The sequence below is a fragment of the Hordeum vulgare genome, chromosome 2H (assembly GCF_904849725.1).
Source record: "Hordeum vulgare subsp. vulgare chromosome 2H, MorexV3_pseudomolecules_assembly, whole genome shotgun sequence".
Taxonomy (NCBI): domain Eukaryota; kingdom Viridiplantae; phylum Streptophyta; class Magnoliopsida; order Poales; family Poaceae; genus Hordeum; species Hordeum vulgare.
Genome location: NC_058519.1, coordinates 635,943,829 through 635,957,490, shown reverse-complemented (window position 1 = coordinate 635,957,490; position 13,662 = coordinate 635,943,829). Strand labels below are relative to the sequence as shown.

At 41.1% G+C, this 13,662-nt stretch overlaps 1 protein-coding gene and 1 long non-coding RNA gene across 3 annotated transcripts; both read left to right on the top strand.

The window, feature by feature from the left end:
- Window positions 1-246: 246 nt before the first annotated feature.
- LOC123428153 (crossover junction endonuclease EME1-like) lies at window positions 247-6,673 on the top strand. 2 transcript variants are annotated; one of them, XM_045112321.1, is made up of 11 exons: window positions 247-917; window positions 1,906-2,066; window positions 2,159-2,224; window positions 2,317-2,473; window positions 2,583-2,686; window positions 3,946-4,112; window positions 4,555-4,618; window positions 4,690-4,808; window positions 5,555-5,644; window positions 6,214-6,328; window positions 6,420-6,673. In XM_045112321.1, the coding sequence occupies exons 1-11, from the start codon at window positions 317-319 to the stop codon at window positions 6,573-6,575; spliced, it is 1,800 nt and encodes a 599-aa protein (XP_044968256.1). In that variant the 5' UTR covers window positions 247-316; the 3' UTR covers window positions 6,576-6,673. The 2 variants fall into 2 exon arrangements, with proteins under 2 accessions (XP_044968256.1, XP_044968255.1); XM_045112320.1 differs by having other exon boundaries at window positions 249-917; window positions 1,906-2,075.
- A 2,634-nt stretch (window positions 6,674-9,307) lies between these two features.
- On the top strand, window positions 9,308-11,471 carry LOC123431043. The gene is made up of 4 exons (XR_006623014.1): window positions 9,308-9,698; window positions 9,795-10,000; window positions 10,090-10,158; window positions 10,999-11,471. It is a non-coding gene; the product is annotated as an uncharacterized LOC123431043 (long non-coding RNA).
- The last annotated feature ends 2,191 nt before the right edge of the window (window positions 11,472-13,662 follow it).

Here is a 13,662-nt window from a genome sequence, read left to right as displayed (position 1 = left end):
TTACATATTTTATTTGAGGGCTACATAGTTGCGTGTTGAAATGACATAATTACATGTTAAGAGGATTCACTTTATTTTAATTATATACGATCCACTAAGTATTTGCATGCCTGGCACGATTACCACGTGCCGGACCGGCCGTTGGGACAGGTATGCTCCAAAGTGCCTGCGTGCCGTAAAAAAAAACAAACTCCAAAGTGCCTGCCGCCGTCTGAGAGAAGCCACCGAACCGCGAAACCCCCAAAAATCGAAAAGCCCGCCGTCTCGGCAGAAACCGCCCGCCCCACAATCCCCAAATCCAACCCCGGCACCGACAATGGCGCCCCAGGCCCCGGTCGTCGAGATCATCGACGACGACGACGACGACGACGAATCCATGCCCGCCTCCCCTCCCACGCTCCTCTCAGGCAGGCGCTGCCGCGCCACTCCCACAACCGCGGCAGCCGACGACTACCCAGACTACCTCGGGGCCTTCTCCCCCTCCCCGCCGGCCTCGAAGAGGCGCGCCACTCCCTCGACCGCGGCGGTCCCGGACCTCGACTCAGCGGACTGGCTCGCGGCCTTCACCCCCTCGCCGGCAGTCCCGAAGCGGCGCGTCATTCCCTCGACCGCGGCGGGCCCCGACTATCTCGACTTCCTCGATGCCTTCACCCCCTCCCCGGCCGTCCCGAAGCGTGGCGCGCCCGCGTCTGCGGCCCCGATCCTCCTCGACGACGACACCCCTCCCCTGCCGAAGCGGCGCCCGTCCCCGACGCCGATGCTCCTCCTCGACGACACGCCTCCCTCGCCGTTCGTTCCGGAGATCCCGGACATTGCTGTCGCGGCGACACCACCAGCGTACGCCACCCCGCGCTCGAGTGGGCGGCCTTCCAGTGTCCCAGGCCCCTCTTCGACTGGCCGCCGGCACGATTCGTCTGGTGAAGTTTCTCGACTTAAGCTTCCATATAGTCGTTTTCCCTCTTTAGATCTGAGAACCGAGTGGCGATCACTACGAGTTAGGAGCACCTGCTTTATTTATGGAAGTTGCTGTGTGGCAAAATTGATGCGAATTAGTTCTACTCATGCGCTAGGATGCAAGTCATTTAGCTCTCATTATCAAGAGAGGCAGGCATTTAAATGGATCTAATGTGTACTACTCCCTCCGTTCCTAAATATAAGTCTTTAAAGAGATTTCACTAGTGGACTACATACGGATGTATATAGACATATTTTAGAGTATGGATTCACTCATTTTGCTCCGTATGTAGACTTCTAGTGAAATATCTTAAAAGACTTATATTTAAGAATGGAGGGAGTAGTATACAACTGAAACTGTTGAGTATATTGGACTGCGCTGGTGATTTGTGGAAGTTAATGCTTGTACTGAGACTGGTAATTTCTAAACCAGATAGAGAAGTTACGTGTTGTTCACTCTGCTGCGTAGTTTGTGCTGATTTGTTGGTCAATATTTGTTTCAACATCTGTTGTATGCATGACAAATAGCCACAAATTCTTTCGATGACTTAACTGACCAAGGAAACTTCAAATTGCTAATCATGTATTGAGTTCATGGAGAATAATTGGCCTTCTTGACCACTCAAGTTCATCTCTATTATATCTGGCTTCTGGATAACACGTTGGTTCATTGATAAGACTTACACCTATATCCACTTATCCAGGCGCTCACTTATATACTATTTATTGTTAGTTACCTCTATCCTATTTACACCAAAACCAAGAATTTCAACTCCTAGCCCCTAGAGAGATTAATTTATACTCTTATTTTTTTTCTTATGTGGGAGACACCCTATGCCAACTCGTGAACTGCTAGATGAAGCCACGAAGCATGTTTTGGTGTCTGGACTTGTCATAATTTGCGTACAATTCTGTAGGAGTAACCAAGTAGCTCTTATTTGTGCCTTACAGGAGCTTCTTGTCCAATATCTCTGGACAGTGATGATGAGTTGGATGACTTTGGGACCTTAGATCCATTGGCCAAGTTGATTTTACCCGGTGGAAATTCTTCTTCTCAAGAAGAGGTTGACCACAACATGGTAGAGAATGCACAACCGATCAACGAAAGAACGGTAAAACAGGTCTGGCTGATTGAGCATGTAATTTATTAGTTCAGTTTCACAAAAGATGCAACTTAAATAAGAGGCCTTTGTGCATTATATAGGGACGTAAGAGACTAAATAAAGAGGAGAAAGACAAAATGGTTGAAGAGAAAAAACGACAGCGAGAGGTTTGGCTTCTAAAGTATTTTTCAGAGGAACATGTTTGTTGTGGTGCTTGACAGTGAATAGAAAATATTGAGAGGGTGCTATTTATTTGCAGGAAAAAAGGAAGCAAAAAGAAGCTGATAAAATCAAACAAGCAGAGCAAAAGAAGTTGACCAAAGAAAAAGCAGACTGTGGTTCAGGAAAACGCGCTTTAGAATCTACTATTGTTGCCAAGATCGACCCAAAGGTCATAGAAACTGGCTCAATCGCAGGTATCATCACAAATCAAGCTAGTTATATCAAAATGCCATGTCAATATTTGTTATCGTGCATTGTTTTTATCTTTCTCGACTGCTGCGATAACTGGACCTTTTCAACCAGGTGCTCTCCTGACAATGTTTTCAGAAAAGAAACTCACCTATCAAATTGAGCGTAATCCAATGAGCGGATCAATTTTGTGGAAGATGGTCTCTCAAAGTGATCAGGTGCTTATCAGTCATACGGTAGTTGTCATATTGTGATGCATGCTTCCTTCAGTCAGGTGTTTATAAGGATTTGTGACCCAGCGCCAGAAGCCCAGAACTCAGACTTTCATATTAGTATTGGCTCAGTGACCTAATTTTTTCTTCTGTGCTATTACTTGGTTGATGCTAAACAAACATGCATTTCTAAAATGGTAATACTTATTGTAGGGAAAAATACCATTTGCTTATTTTGTGTCAAAATTTATGTATGCCTGGTAAGTGATTAGATTTATCCTTACAGATCTCTGACATAAACATGCTTATGATTTAAGATGGTGCTAGTCATGTAGCTAACTATCAATTCTGCTAGCTCATGCCCAATTCATACTTCAGTTTCTTCAATATTTCATTACACACAACATAAAATTGATCATATTCTTTATATTTGTGTCCTTGTGGTAGTATTTTTGAAAACTTGTGCTCAATACTAAATTACTAGATTGTGAACCGTTCAACCATAGCTTGTTGTATGAGGCAAATTGAATTCTCACGGATAATATGTTGATAAAAGGGGGAATCTACAAAAAACCCTGGGAAATCTAATGTAAGAATTATGTTATGGGACCAAACCCTGGGAAATCTACAAAAAACATGCACAAAATATGTGTCTGGCAGGAAAATTCTGGGCTTAGGTAGGCAACTCATTCTCCACGCCAGTTGGATTATCCAATGTTCAAGTTATAAGAGAAGCATGTTATAATACAAATGAATGATTTTTACACATCTTGTAATGCCATGTAAAATGTAAAGTTATAATATGATTAAAACACTTGCCTTTCATCTCATTGCTGTTAACATTGGATCCTTGGAGGGATAGGAAGAAGTATCATTTGGCCATATACAATGCAAGGTGCTGAGAGAGGTGGTTATAAAAATAAGCCCTCTTTTGCTTAAGCACGGGTGCTTGTTTCTACAGCATACAAATAAGCACTGGTGCTTAAGAAAAAACTGGTTCGTTTCCACAAGCACCTTGCATTGGACATGGTCTTATGCCGCAAAATTGCAACAAGACATAGAGCCAAGACAACATGGAATGGAAAAGTCAATATTATTGTGACTACCTCATGAATGTCCTAAAGTGGTAATGCCTTCGTTCATAAATAAGTGATGTGGTTTTAGTTCAAATAAGTGAATGGAGGGAGTATATCTTTGTGCACATGTCAACACCATGGCCTCATTATGGTGATATATATCCTAAGAGTGACATGTCTTTTATGCAGGAGCCAGCATTGGAGCCATATATCCTATTTGTGCTCCAAGCTGAGGAGTTCTGTGATCTTATAAGCAGTGGAAAGTTCTTGGATCATGTTCTTGAAGCTCGAAATCGCTATCCAACATTCACTATTTGCTATGTCACTCATAAGTTGACGAAATACATATATGATAGGTTGGTTCTTCTAAGTCTGAATTACCATGCCAACTGTTTATTGTTTTATCTATATGTTCCTTTTCTTTCCCAATGACCTATAGTTCTTAGTGCACAGCAGAAAGTAGTTGACAACATTGTTTGTAGCTTCGGCATGCTATTTTTTCTCCCTCATTGGTGTGTGCTCACCTGAACTATACACTAGGGGGTTTCCCCACTGCTACTTCCGTGCCACTGATAGCTTGGTTGTAATGTCCTTTGTCCTATTTATTGTATAACCATAATCAACATCATGCATACATAAAAATGACTAGGAAAGGAAAAGAACTGACTTGCATTGTTTGTTCTGCATGATATTATTCAATATTTCCTCTAAAGTTTTAACTTTTAGGTACAGACAGTATAACAGTTTTCCGCAGCTTAATCTTGCTAAAATGCCCTATCTTTTATTTTGGCATTTCAGAGAGCAAAGCCAGTATAAAAATTCCGACAGTTCTAGTAGATGGACACGTCCACGTGTGGAGCAGGTCAGTCTTCAACTGTATTAGTTTTTCCCTGAACTTTTCTTGCTAGAGTTTGTAATGGATTTATTTTGTAGGTTTTGTGCAAATTAGTAACACACTACGATAGGGTCCATTCCAAGGATTGCGCAAATGGAGATCAACTTGCAGAGCATGTTGTTGGTTTGACAACTAGTCTTGCAAAATGCAAATTCAGGTAAGCTGCATTTTTAGATATAAGGATGTTTAACCAAGGATGGTCTTTGCTCTTTCTTGCAATTTTATCTTTTTTTCTTTACTTCCCTATTCTTTAATTGCTTTCTGTGGTTGCTCCTATTCGGGCATTTCTATATCAGACCAATTCAATCATAGTAATGGTATACCTTTATACACAATGTACCAGATTCTGGTATTATTGATATAGTAAAAATTAGTATTGACTGCTTATAAGACAGTCATTTTATTTCTATACAGATGGATGTACATGAATTTGAATTAAAACCACGGCACTTATAATGGATCGAGGAAGTACCTTTTTTTTTTGGACTCCAGTCTCACTAATTTCAGTTCACGTGCTACTTTGTGAGTCACTGGTCGTTCATTTGACAAGATCAGGTTATAAGTATGTCAAGGTTCCTGTAGACACTTAAGTCACACCTCTATCACTGTAAACTTTCTACAGAAAGACAGTAAAACACATTGCTTCTGTTTCTGATCTCTGTTATAGCTCCTCCATTGTGACCTTCATGTTCCATGTAGCAGCCAGTTTGTGTTGACTAAATGTTGCTCTCCCTCCAAAGTAAAAAAATATGAAACATATACCTCCTAATGCCCACAAATGTGTGATGCAATATAAACTGTCAGGTAGTTCAATTCAAATATAACTTTCATCCCCGTTAGGTGCTGGTTTGTTTATAGCAGTTCCATGTTTTTTTAGTAATGTTCCGTTTGACTGTTCCACAGGAAACCTTTGTCATGGTTATCTGTGCATGCTAATGGTGTGACAATCCCGACGAGTTTTGTGGATAAAGGTCAGCTTAAGAAAGATGCTTGGTAAGTTGTGCTTAGAAGTATATACTGAATTACGTTTCCATTTAATGTTCTGTGTTATACCTTTTCCTTTTCTGTTAAGTTGAAAACTGTTCCTGTTTTTTGATCTATTGTAAGTAGCACTTTCTGTGTTACCTGCAGTTTAATTCTTACGATTGTTTTCCTTTTGTGAAAATGAATTCTGATTGAAGTTATAAACTAATATGACAAATGAATTAAACTTCTGTACAATAAAACGGTATTGGACAAGGGTATAAAATAAATAGATAAACCTTCAGTCACATGGTGTAACTTTTGTACAATAAATGCTACTCCCTCTGTAAACTAATTTGAATTTAAAAAATGTCTTGTATTAGTGTACAGAGGTAGTAATGAGCAAGTGTTTTGTGGCTGACGTAATTTGCTTAAGGTTAGTTGTGGCCATATTAAGCATGAACAAAACTTGTCTTAGCTTCCAACTATCCATCGAACCTTAGTTTGATTGTAGTTGTTAGCTCGTCAGTTTTAACTTCCAACTTTTAGAGCAGAGTAACATGTTTGTACTGTATGCTAATTCTTCTCATCTGCGGCAGGTTTATGTCCTTACTAGCTATCCCCAAAGTCCAGCCAAGGTTCGCCCTTGCAATCTGGAAGAAGTACAGTACCATGAAGTCTCTTCTGAAAGTATACATGGATCCCAATAAAAGTGTGAGTGCCAGCCTCTTACCACGTTCCAAAGTACAGTGCAATAGCTTGACTGTAATGCCTTCATGTGGTCATAACTCGGTTTATGTAACAGAATCGCGAGAAGGAGCTTCTGCTTCAGGACCTGAAGTGCGAAGATAGCCTCGGCGAGGAAAGCAGAAAGGTGGGATCAGTGTGTTCTAGGAGGGTGTACAGAATGCTCATGGCAGAAAACGGGGAGATGGAAGCTGAAGAAGCTGTGAAATCTTAAGTTTATGCAGTAGGATCCTTTGGTCTTTTGGACAAGTTCACTTAGCGTGTACTCCCTCCGTTCCCAAATATAAGACCTTTTAGAGATTACACTATAAACTACATACGGATGTATATAGACATATTTTAGAGTATAAATTCACTCATTTTGTTTCGTATGTAGTCTTCTAATGAAATCTCTAAAAGGTCTTATATTTTGGAACGGAGGGAGTAGTATGTATTAGGTGTCGCGCTAGCGAAGATGAAATCCAGATTTCATGCGAAACCTACTTTTGTAATGAACCCATTAGCTGCTCGTGTTCTGCGAAACCTGAAAACGGAACAGTCATATTTTAATGCTAGACATCTGTATGTACCCTAGTCTCTGAGACTACAGGGTTGTATAGTAGGGAAATACACCAGTCCTGCTTCCACAAATGGTCAAGCATCTATATGTGACAAGCTGCGTGTACCGTATTCTGTGAGGCAACAGGATTGATGGTGCAGCTGCACAGTAGTTCCTTCATATGCGTTGGCAGAACATTGCGCATAAGAGAGCTCCATTGCTTCAAAGGAATTCCACCTTAGGATTTTTTTCCCCTACGGCGATCCTTTAATTTGAGGGATTAAAACTCTCAGGACATCTTCGACACCATGGTATTTGTTTGTCCGTGGACATCACCTTCACCTGCTAACAATCCATTAGTAAACGTGTATGTGCAATGCATGTTAATATTACACTTTATATTTATTCCATGCAGGTAACATATACTCCCTTCATTCTTAAATATAAGTTTTTTTTAAAGATTTAATTAAAGAACTACATACAGAGCAAAATGAATGAATCTATGCTCTAAATTATGTCTATATACATTCGTATGTAGTCTTTTAGTGAAACATCTAAAAAGACTTATACCCTCTTCGTTCTTAAATATAATTTTTTTTAAAGTTTGTACTAAGGACTACATACGAATGTACATAGTTATACTTTACAGTGTAGATACATTTATTTTGCTCCGTATCCAGTCCCCTAGTAAAATCTCTAAAATAATTTATACTCCCTCCGTTCCTAAATATAAGTCTTTTTAGATGTGTTCATTAAAAGACTACATATAGACATACTTTAGAATGTAGATTCATTCAATTTGCTTCGTATGTAGTGTTCTATTGAAATCTCTAAAAAGACTTATATTTAGAAACGGAGGGAGTATTTAGGAACGGATAAAGTATTAAGGAACGAAGGAAGTAGGATATTATTTGTGTCTTGCCCTGTTTGAAACCACAATAGATTATGATAATCTGAATTATGAAGATAGATTATATAAACTGGTTTATAAAAATAATCTAGGTGGACATGTTTGGATGCCAGATTATATAAACTGTATTCCAGGTTTTACATTGCATAATGACTTGTCTGTCCTCTGTTTTTTTTAAAGGGGAGGGTGGCGGTGGTAAGAATGTAATTAACTCCAACTTTACAAGGGTAATGGATCATTAGCAATCCATAATCTGATTTTAGCTGGGTAGAGTAGATTATGAGTTTTTAATAATCTGTTCATCTAGTTTTTATAATCTACACCATAATCTATCCTGTTTGGAGACAGAATAGATTATAAAAACTGGATTATATAATCTGAGTGGTTCCAAACAGGGCCTTAGGTATCAATTGTATGTTGCATAAGGTATAAAAACTGGATTATATGGCCTTAGGTATAAAAACTGGATTATATGGAATTAGCGCTATATTTATTATGATATCAATTGTATGTTGCATAAGGCCCTGATGGAACCATAATAGATTATGAAGATAGATTATATAATTTGGTTTATAAAAATATTCTAGGTGGACATGTTTGGATGCCAGATTATATAAACTGCAATACATGTTTTACATTGCATAATGACCTATATGTCCTCTGTTTTTTTTAAGAGGAGTGTGACGGTGGTAGAAATGTAATTATCTCCAACTTTACAATGATAATGGGTCATTAGCAATCCATAATCTGATTTTAGCTGGGGTAGAGTAGATTGTGAGTTTTTAATAATCTATCCATCTAGTTTTTATAATCTAAACCATAATCTGTCCTGTTAGAAGACAGAATAAATTATAAAAACTGAATTATACTCCCTCCGTTCCTAAATATAAGTCTTTTTAGAGGTTCTACTAAAAAACTACATATGGATGCATATAGACATACTTTAGAATATAGATTCACTCATTTTGCTCCGTATGTAGTTTTCTAATGAAATCTCAAAAAGACTTATATTTAGGAACGGAGGGAGTATAATTGAATGGTTCCAAACAGGGTAGGCGGAGCAGCTGACCGGAGTTCCGCACCACCTTGCCGCACAGGCCGGCAATCTTGGCGCACCAAATATTTTTCCGCACCCTTTCCCCCCACACTGCTCGGCAATGGCGAAGCCATCCGTTGGAGATGCGCTAACATAACCTAGTACTGTATTAACCTAGCCCCCAACCAATCGGATCAACTCTCAGATCCCATCCACCAAACAGAGGATCACCGTCGCTCGCCGCTCGCCGCTCGCCGCGATCGAATCCGCGATTGAAGATGCAAATCGATCACATCTTCTCGTACACCATCATCGGCGACCCAGGTTGATCGACGTTCGTCTTCACCCGTCTCTAATCCGGCACCCGCCGCTCCGGCCCCTCCCGTCACGCATGCATGATCGGCGAATCGCGGTGGCGCTGACGGTGATCTATCAACCGTTGCAGGCGTCGGGAAGTCGTGCCTGGAGCCGCAGTTTACGGACAGGGCGCTACCGGAGGCGCACGAGCGCACCATCGCCTTCGAGTTCGGCACGCGCACCATCGCCGTCGACGACAGGCGCATCAAGCTTTACATCTGGGACACGGTGCGTGCGAAGTTATATATTTTTCCTTCCTTCGTTGAATTTCATGGTGTTGTTAAAACACAATGAAGTGATCCTTTCGCATGCCTTTTTCATGGTGTTCTGTGCATGCCATGCTTGTTGAATCTCATGTTGTGAAGCATATTCATCTCGTACTACGATATCTTGTCTTGCTTTCTTTGCAAGAGGGCCGGGAAACATTCGTATCTGCTACTAGTGAGCACTGCTACTACAGAGCTGCTTGTATCATTCTGGTTTATGATATCACAAGGTAGCTCGATCACTCAATGGGTTGTCAATAATACATCTGTTATGATGTTAGCTTTGTGCATGTGATGGTTTTCACGCTTCACTGGCCCTGCTTCAGGAGGGAGACTTTTGATCATATTGTCATATGGCTATCAAGAGCAAGAAAGCTGTCGAGAGCCGGCGTAACATTTGGTGCTGATCGGAAACAAATGTGATCTGTCTCATATACGCGCTGTCAGCTACGAGGAAGGGCGAAAGTTCGCCAAGAGGCACAATCTGGTGTTTATGGAGGCTTCGGCAAAAACCACATAAGATGTTGAGGAGGTGATGGTTTTTATCCCTTGTGCACTGGGTACAGTTACACTTTCTTTTCCCTTTGAGATTATTTTACATCGTTATGTAATGTAGTGCAGGCATTCATCATGACCGCTGAAACAATATACAAGCAAGTCGAAGATGGTGTTATTGATGTATCTGAAGAGGTTAGTTTAGGTGCTTACCTTCAGTTTTCAAGTGTTAGGTTATGTTGGTATTGATTAAAGGAAATCTTCCGGCTTCAATTGGTCACATGCATAACCTTAAGCATGGCCATTAAGCTTTGCTAACAGTAGTAAAACAACGAGAAACCAAAATGATATGCTGCCCCTCGTCTGAGAACAGCAACAGAGAGAGAAAATCTGGGGCCGACTAGTCTTGTCTGCCTTTGGTCTTGCGACTGGTAATGGACTAGTGGTAGTGGTACATGGCTTCAGACTTTCTGCCTTGTCCAGCATCTAGCATCTTCAGTTGCCTTGCAATCTTTAATAATGCCTAGTAATCCTAGGCCATATCCACTACCAATTTTCAAACATGCTCATGAACTATAAGATCATTACATTGCTTCCACAGCCCTGGCAGGAGAGCAGCATTGACTGAATTCATCATCACAGCAGGTCTAGAAACGCACATACTTTACTGAAACTATAGATAAACGGCATTCCTAAGCCATATATTTCTGTTCTTGACAACGATTTGTGGCCAGGCAGCATCTCTAGAGCGTGATACTGTACTTCTCGTCGTTGACATAACCAACACACACCGAACCATGGTGAGAAAGTGAGGCCCCATCCACCGCTGCAAAGCGTTCTGTGACGGTCTCAACAAAAGAAACCACCATCAGGGTGTTGGTGTTGCTCTTGTCAGTAAACATGGCAAGTTGGGTTTTGCGAAAATGGGAGCATAAGAAGCCGTTTCATGAAATATACATTATATCGTCTGTCTCAATAAAATGGGTAGTTTCATGAAATTCACTCTTTCTTACGATTATGTGCTATATGCTGCAGTGTATTGGATTTACGCCGAGGGGATCTGGCGGTGTGGCTGGATCATCCTGTAAAGGGAGAAATTGCTGCTTGGTTTGGTACCAAAAATTGGCCTGCCAATATGTAGGCAAGCCAAAATATTGGCTACCATTTGGTTGGCAACCAGCTTCCTTTGCCAACCTCTCGAAACTTGGCAATTTTTGGCAAGCTTTGGAGTTGCCAATACGTTGGCTAGCCAAATTTGGCTGTCAGTCAAGCATGCTCTGAACTCATGGCGCAAAGATGGGGCGACGGTAGCTGATGAAGCTGAGAAACCAAATGATCGGTTTATACAGTAGGATCCTTTTGGACTTGCAACTTAGTGTGTATGTATATATTAGGTGTTGCACTATTCTTATTTTATATAGTAGGATCCTAACTCCGTTCTTCTTTTTGAGCAATCCAGGTCCTCAGGGGAGTTTCGAAAATAAAATAAAAATTAGGTGTTGCTCTAAGATGAGATTCCAAGTTCATCAGTGCGTTTGCCATGAATCCATTAGTTGCTCATGTTCTGCTAAACCTCCGAAAACAGGACAGTCTTATGCTGAAGGGCTGAATGCAGGAACGTTAATGCTACATCTCTGTATGGCTAGATGTTTACCGTATCCTGGGAGACAACAGGATTGGTACTGCAAGTGTAAGGAACTCCATCAATCTGTATAGCATATTATATGAGACAACAGGATTTTGGAGTGCCGTCAGGAACTCCATCAATCTGGCAGGCCCGGTCCTGAGATTTTGGGGGCCAGGGGCGAAATCAAAACACGGGCCCTTCAATATAAGCATAAAAATGATCAATATATGTCTATGTAAAATGTTATCAAAACATTTTTAATGCACAAAAAAATATATCGCTGTCAAGTAATTTATGAATATTACTTAAAGATTCAAAATCACTAATGATATTTTTATCACAAAAGATAGAATAATAGACATACTTTATCTAAATATTTTAGTTACGGTGACCGGTAGGCGCGGTGTAGTCTCGACTCGGCCTCTTGACGTGACCGGGCGGTGACGATGATTGGTCATCTTTAGAAAGAGGCAATGTAGATCAAGCATTGGTCGACAGAGTCGCACATGAGATCAAGCCAAATTGCAGTTAACAACTTATTATGCGTCAAATTATGCTTGCGATGGCGCACAATGAACAAATTTTCTCACACGGTGAACGATAGCGATGAACATCCAGTGATTTAAAATGTGTAATCAGCCAGAAAAAACTAAAATGTGCCTGTACGAACATATTAAACTCGAAGTTGGATATAGAAAACATACATGACTAACAAAGGTTAATATAACATCAGCCATCGATTAATAGTATGAAATCAGCTTTAAAATATATTTGAATTAGTACTAATACAAGGTAGGGGGTCTCTTTTTTTGAGCTAGGGGGTCATTTTTTAGTACAATTGATGTTAATGCCTACGCAAAATAAAATCAATTGATCCCGATTCATCCTTCAAATAATGGGCTCTTTAACTCTGCTTAACCAGTGTGGCCTCTGCCCCAACCAGCCAGCCTTTTGTATGATGCACCACAATTTCTTTTTAGCGAACTAACGGATAAAGGCCCAAACTGCTAAATAAAGAAAAAGACCAAAGTCCAGCCTGCTAAAGTGAGATAACGCTTCAACTTTCTTCTTCCTCGAGACAGAGAACAAGTTCCAGAGCTTTTTAATGGCAATTCCACCTACATGCTCACACATACCTGCGAGGCCCCCCCTCCCGCCCCCCTCAGGGCCGGCCCTGGTCCTACTCTTCCCCTCCGACGATTGTACCTTCACTTGAACGCTTTACAACCGTCGGACATGTCACACCCAAGATGCGACCCTATCCTCAATTTGGCACGAGGGCCTCGTCAGGGATAGAAGCGCATCACGTCGTGTCGCAAGAATGGATATCGTCACAAGTACATGTACTGAAAAGAAGAGATATATAGAATTGGCTTACACTCGCCACAAGCTACATCAGAGTCACATCAGTACATTACATAATCATCAAGAGTAAGAGCAGGGTCCGACTACGGACGAAAACAAACGACAAAAGAAGAACGGCGTCCATCCTTGCTATCCCAGGCTGCCGGCCTGGAACCCATCCTAGATCGATGAAGAAGAAGAAGAAGAAGCAACTCCAAATGAACAATCAACGCGCTCACGTCAAGTGACCTTTACCTATACCTGCAACTGGTGTTGTAGTAATCTGTGAGCCACACGGGACTCAGCAATCTCATTTTCATAGGTATCAAGACTAGCAAAGCTTAATGAGCGAGGCATGGTTAAGTGGTGAGGTTGCAGCAGCGGCTAAGCATATATTTGATGGCTAAACTTACGAGTACCAGAAATAAGAGGGGGAAGATCTACGCATAGCGGACGTGAACTACTGTTGATCAAATGAATGATCCTGAACACCTACCTACGTCAGACATAACCCCACCGTGTCCTCGACCGGAGAAGGAACTCACGAAAGAGACATTCACGGTTACGCACACAGTTGACATATTTTAATTAAGTTAACTTCAAGTTATCTAGAACCAGTGTTAAACAAAGTTTCCACGTTGCCACATAACCGCGGGCACGACTTTTCGAAAAGATTTAACCCTGCACGGGTGCTCCAACTAGTCCATCACAAATTACCACAAGCCGCA